The 6,716-nt window shown below is 29.7% G+C and overlaps 1 protein-coding gene and 1 long non-coding RNA gene across 2 annotated transcripts; one reads left to right on the top strand and one right to left on the bottom strand.

Moving 5' to 3' along the window:
- Positions 1–1,204: 1,204 nt before the first annotated feature.
- LOC100875845 (hemolymph lipopolysaccharide-binding protein) lies at positions 1,205–6,441 on the top strand. The gene is made up of 2 exons (XM_003708203.3): positions 1,205–1,645; positions 3,673–6,441. Exons 1-2 carry the CDS (start codon positions 1,286–1,288, stop codon positions 3,979–3,981), a joined length of 669 nt encoding a protein of 222 aa, XP_003708251.1. The 5' UTR covers positions 1,205–1,285; the 3' UTR covers positions 3,982–6,441.
- On the bottom strand, positions 1,642–3,733 carry LOC105664093 (uncharacterized). Its single transcript, XR_001097375.2, has 3 exons — positions 3,644–3,733; positions 2,133–2,178; positions 1,642–1,969 (listed from the first exon to the last, which is right to left on the bottom strand). It is a non-coding gene; the product is annotated as an uncharacterized LOC105664093 (long non-coding RNA).
- Positions 6,442–6,716: the final 275 nt, after the last annotated feature.

Raw genomic sequence — 6,716 nt, forward strand, 5'->3', positions numbered from 1 at the left:
TTAATAGTTAAATTAATAATTTTAGTAATTTCATTAAAATATTGTTTCCGCATTTAATTCATTAAATGAAAGTTTTGGTTTCCTTTCATTTGATTTGTAAACCTAGGAGTAATAAATTAAAAAACTAGTTTCGATAGTTCGTAAGTACTTTTGCATAGTTTAAGGAAACATCAAACAAAAACAGTTCATAATATCAATATCAGCTAACAATAAGTATACTTTCATTGTGCAAAAATATCAAATTAAAAATCTATTTTAATAAGTTAACTAGCGAAAAAACAAAATATGGAAAAACCACACATAATAAAGCTCATTTCTGCCAAATTTAAATTCCAGTCACTAGTATTCAAATTTGAAGTATAAAAACTCAGATCATACAGGAGATCGAACAGTACAATATGCAATGAAAATAAGAAAGGTCAAGGGGTATCTTAAAGTAAAGTCCCCTTATAAGTGTTATCATCGAAACATAAATACTTCATTAGATCGTTTCCCCGCAATAATAATCAATAATTTTACGTATATTCCGAAGAATCATCAAATTTTTCCTCATTTTCTCTAAAATGAAGCTACATATCAAAATATTTTATATAATTCCTTAAATTTTAATTTTATCGTAATACTGAAGTGGGACTCACATTCCTTTATATATGTACAAATTTTTACAAGAATTTAGGTAAAAATTTATATTTTGACATGTTCATCTCCATATTATCCATATTTACATAAGAAATAAATGTAACTTAGTCCTTCATTTTTCATGAAACAATCTTACATAGTGATCAACTAATAAATAATTTTAATAAATGCTTTAAAAATTAAATAATTTCTCTCACAATCGACTTACGCGAAACAGTTCGGTAAGCATTTCTTAAGATTTTAGAATAAAAGCTTTTTTTAAAATCATCAAAAATATAATGCGCATTTTTTCATAAATATTTACAATATTATAACACATAAAAATTCTTTATTGTTTTGAATTTTATTCAAATTAATGTTAATAATTATATTTAATTACAAAAGCGTTGTTCATACTTGTTTGTGTATGTATTTATTATATCGATAATTTAGTGTATGAGTAATTAAGTAATTGAGACAATCTTTGCAATTGCTACATGTACTATAGCAACAAATCAAATTTCTGTACACATAGTAACGACGATCGATGGTGGGGACATTTGTACTAAGCAGTACCGCTTTATAATAATCGACAGTTATAAGTAAAATACAGTACCACTCAAATCGCTGTAACAAGTCCGAAGATTCGATCGAACGGACAGACGCAATGAAGAAGATGTCAACGTTTAGTTTCTTGTTTAACTGCATTATCCTGTCAATTGGTTTTGAAGAAATTTTGTCGATGCCGAACAGTTCATTGGAAAAATTTGAGGCTGTCGAGGTTCAAAATGAGCGGAATTGTGCTCCAAATTTATCCAAACAGAATTATCCCAATCAGAATGATCAGTTGTACGGGTTGACTCACTCAAAGTCTCATGACACTCCTTTACGCGATGATTATTATTACACACTCGGAATCGGCGCGCATAAACTTCACACCAGAGCACGGACTTGGAACGAGGCGCGAAGAATTTGTATTGAAGAAGGTGGCCATTTGGCAATCATCAATTCTGTTGCGGAAGAGCGTGTAAGTTTACCTGTATTTTTTGGTAATGGACTTATAAAAAAGAATTATAAAATTATCTGTTTATCATGTATTTATGTATTACTCGAAAAATATTCTAAAAATTTTTACACACATTTCACGATCATGTAAAACAGCAGATAAAAAAGGTTTTGATGTATCAATCATTCCATTAGCATTCCAAAAGGTGCTGTATACTAAATTAGCCTTTAAAATTCACAGTTAACGTCAAACGATAATCGTGCTCTTTATATTACGATATATTAAAAATAGTACTTTATTACTGTAAAGTATAATATGTGATAATTATATTTCGTTTGAATATAGCTGAAAATTTACAATCAATTTATAGTTCATATACCAAGATTAATAGGGAATTAAAGCGTTCAATTGAATTAAATACTAAAATATAGAGACATATTAAGAAAAATAAAACTAATTTTACAAAAATATTAGAATAAACTTCATTGAATCTTACAAATAAGCTTACCATTTCATTAACTTGATTTCTTTTTTGACCTACAAGTATTAATTTTCTGAAATTGAAAATTAAATATAAACAAAATAAATTAGTTACGCTTTGTCACAAATAGAACGTATGAAACTGGCCTTCCCAGGAAAAAGTATGTCGTCAAATTCTTACATGCGACAATTATTAACTATGCACAATAACTACACCTAAAAACTTTAAAATAACATCGACTTTCAAATTTGATATTAGTAGATTAAAGAAGAGTTCAAATTAACGTAAAGATTAAATCACTTATAATAATTAATAATAATTATGTTTTATCTTTGATAGTATATTGCTCTTGATATTCCCCTGAAGTTCCTTTCTTTTAATTCGTTACTGAAGTTTTTCATTAACCTCTTAAAAGCTCAAACTATCAGTGTACTTGCGTAGATAATATTCTGTAAGGCGTAAAAAATGATACTGACCTACTATTAACGCTTAAATGCCCAGATTCTTTAATGATAATCAAAATATTTTCTGGTTCTCTTATTTTTGTGTTGCATAAACATTACTGAGGTTCAAAAATTTTCAAATTTTTAAAATAACAAACTTTAACATCTAAAAGTTTTTTAAACTTCTAATTTTATAATTCAAACTGCGAAATTAAAAAATTTTCAAATTTAAAAACACAAAACTTTTCTAATTACTGATCCTACAAAGTTTAAAATGTAAACATATTCAAGTGGGAGTTATTTAAAAAATGTTTACATGTTTAAACACCAAAAAACAGTTGGCAAAATATACACACTCAGAAATTCAGAAATTTTGAAAATTACAAGCTTTAAGATTTTTAAACTTTAAAAATAACAAGTTTGAAAATTTCTAATCTGATATTTATTTTAAATATTTCGAAACTTTTAAATGGTTGGAGTTCCACATTTCCAAATTTGTATACTTTAGAAGTTTTACATTTTTAAGTAGCAAATGTTATGTTAAATAAAACAAATATTAAGATACGCAAAATCTTTTTCCCAATGTTTTAAATTGAGCAATGTTTTTAAAATGGGATTATATTCTTGTATTATCATGATCACGAGGTCAAGATCGATGCAATGACCTATAACACTATGATTCTCGTGTAACCTTAAACGTGATACATCCGGAAACGTTTAAATGAAGAAATTTGTATTTTCAAAATTATCGTTACTTTAAAAGGGAAAAGTGTCTAGGAATAAGAAACTAATATAAAAAACATTTATGTTTATCAGCTGTTACAAAGTAACGGTTGAAGCATAAAATATAAAGTTATTTTTAGTCTGTTTTCTGTAATAGGTTCACTTTGCAGTTCGATTTCAGTCGTAATATCCGATAGGGAAAGTCGTGTTTTATTTGATGTTCTATTAAATTTGGATTCATTGTGTTACTAGTAATCTACATTTATGCTCTTTGAACTATTAAAAACACAGTATTAGCGTTCCTCAAATGTCATCTATTAATTGAATGATATATGATGAAAAGTACGTCGATAGTATTATCTTCACTCGAACCTATATTAATCCTTTATTCTTTTTTCCAGGTACTAATGGATATATTTAATCGAACGGGCCCGATAAAGGGTTCCTCACTTAACGATGAAGCCTTGTTAGGTATACATGATCTATTCGCAGAGAATGATTGGACTACAGTATTCGGGGACTCGCTAGCGAAAACTGGCTTCAGCACATGGAGTGATAAGTGGAATGGACAGCCAGATAATTGGCGTAACATACAACATTGTGGTGCAATTTTAAAGGAAGGCGGAATGGACGATCTAGCCTGCAATCAGCCGTACGCATTCTTCTGCGAACTGCCTATCCCATCATTATTAAATCAAGTTATCTCATAACTAATGCGAAAATGTCTTCAATACCCTTCAAATGAAATAGAACAGTCATTTACTGATCTATGCATGCACTCTGTTATGTGCAGATTCAATCTCAGTATGGTTTACGAATGTGCATGCCTATCTGAGAAACCTCTAAAATTAAGTGTGTTAGTTGTAAATTGCCTTAGAACTGACTATCTAATTAAATCTTTGTGTTAGATGAACTGAAATAAATTATTTTATATAATATTAAAATCAGTTCGATTTGACCGATCTTAATTAGATCATACATGCTTGAAGCTCCGTAATTCTAATTCACTTTTTCATCCTCTCATTTCTTTTTGTCTGACTCCATTGTCTTAAATTCTCATAAACGTAATTATTAACATTTGCGAGTTCTTATCGTGGATAAAAAGACTTAATTTATGAAAAATGCTATAAATTGAAGTATAATAGAAGGCGGTGACAGAAACACAAATTTCACTGTGCATTCAATGAAAATTTCGTAAATAAAATGCGTTGTTGTAAAAAGGTTTACGAAATATGATACAATTATTTTATATGCCTCTCTATCATCTCAGTTCTTCTATTACTTCTTAATACAGTAACATTATCTATGGCACCTTCAAATTCTCATAACAACCATTTGTACGAACTTTATGTAGTAAAAAGCATGTGAAATGTGCTCTTTGTTTAAAATAACAAATGTCAACAATGTGTTTAATTTTATTCACTAATGGCGCTGTATGGCGCAAAGCTAGGGCAAAATGTACCAGTGGTTGCAAATATAACAAGACTATGTATTTTTTTATTTTTAAGCGAATATCAGTCTGTGACTCGGAAACGTCATCTGCTTTATTTAACAGTTTATATAACAGTAGATTGCTTAAATACAATTACATAACATGATTTCAATCGACGTACTAATTATACCATCGTTGAGATACTATTAAAGGCTGCCAACCAAACAATAAATAGACGATCATGTCATACAAACAATTTGATATTTTAAAAGATAAATAGTTAAAATAAATAGCGCTGTTGATATTGCTACTTTCTACTATCTATTCAGTCTTACTCTAGGGCAGTGCTCGGATTTAGTTGCACTTTTCGGACCGATTTCGGAGTAGACGCCTACCGTGCCCCCACTTCCGCGCTAGACTGCCCACGTGACGCTGTGTGCCAGAGGAGTCGTACGATAGATTTGTCGCGATCCATCCGTGATTAAAAATTTTGCTTGCACTGTTAATAATTATTATTTTTACAGATTATTAAAGTTATTAATACTATGTTTACATCTACAAACATCTTTTATATATACATATAATAACCATAATACATGTTATAATAATTACAATTTTGTCAATAGTTTTCCACATCACCCAAGAGGTACTACTGTTGATGCGTTTTTTTTAATTGGTTTTCCCTATAGGCCTATTCCACTAAATAAGAAAAACGACAGTGACTCGGCAGAAAAGTCCAAATCACCCAGAAGATCGAAGGAAAATTAAAATATTTTCGATTTCTACTTTCCTACTAAGTCACTGCGTTCTAATTATTTAGTGGAATAAGCCTATAGGGGAAACCACTTTAAAAAAACGCATCAACAATAGTACCTCTTGGGTGATATGGAAAACTATTGACAAAATTGTAATTATTATAACATGTATTATTGTTATTATATGTATATATAGAAGATGTTTATAGATGTAAACATAGTATTAATAACTTTAATAAACTGTAAAAATAATAATTATCAACAGTGTAAGATTTTTAATCACGGATGGATCCCGACAAATCTATCGTACGACGTCCCTGGCACACGGCGTCACGTGGACAGTCTAGCGCGGGAGTGAGGGCACGGTAGGCGTCTACCCCGAAATCGGCCCGAAAAGTGCAACTAAATTCGAGCACTGCTCTAGGGTATTCGGACCCCAAAATCTATAAGTTCTCGTGAACAAAGGTATGCATAGTCTTATAATATCTGTAGCCATTGAATGAAGTAAAACTAGATCCAAATAAGAGAAACAGACATTTAAAATCTCGTTGAACGTAACAAAAAATTAACCCCTTAACTTGTACGCTCGAGTTAATTCGAGCGCGCTAAACAAGCTAAACTGCGCACACTCGAGATAATTCGAGCGGCGTTGTATTTTATGCTTTTATAATTTTTCACACTCGAATATAATCGAGAATTGAAAATAACAATGTGAAAGCAAAGAAAAAGAATTGTTTTATTGATATTTATTATTTACATGGGATTGTAAGCTATAACACTTATTTATTCAAGAATAAAATATAGCCTTTTTCCATGGAACAAAACCGCAGTATATAAAAATTGATTTTTTTCCCCGATTTTTTAAAAAAAAACTGTGCGTTAAGGGGTTAAACAGTAGGTCCAATTTAGACTCGTTTGTAGGATTCAATTAAATTAACAATATTGTACATTAAAATAAACGTTACTACAACATTGAATGTCAATCTATGTGGAAAAAGTAAAAATATGTTTAAAAAAGATTCTTCATTTTGGAAGTACGAACAGGACGTTTCTTGGACATAATTTTTATTTAAAATGGAATCGATATTTAAAATTACATTTAATTTATAACATGAACGTTTTCGGAATTATCGACCATCGGTTAATGTGGAAAATATAAGAAATATGGATAAAATCTTTGAATTATTATAGGTCTTCCTCGCAAATGCATCTTTTTCTTAAACAAAACCTGTTGCAAAACTTGACTTTAATCCAAATA

The sequence above is a fragment of the Megachile rotundata genome, chromosome 6 (assembly GCF_050947335.1).
Source record: "Megachile rotundata isolate GNS110a chromosome 6, iyMegRotu1, whole genome shotgun sequence".
Classification (NCBI taxonomy): Eukaryota; Metazoa; Arthropoda; class Insecta; order Hymenoptera; family Megachilidae; genus Megachile; species Megachile rotundata.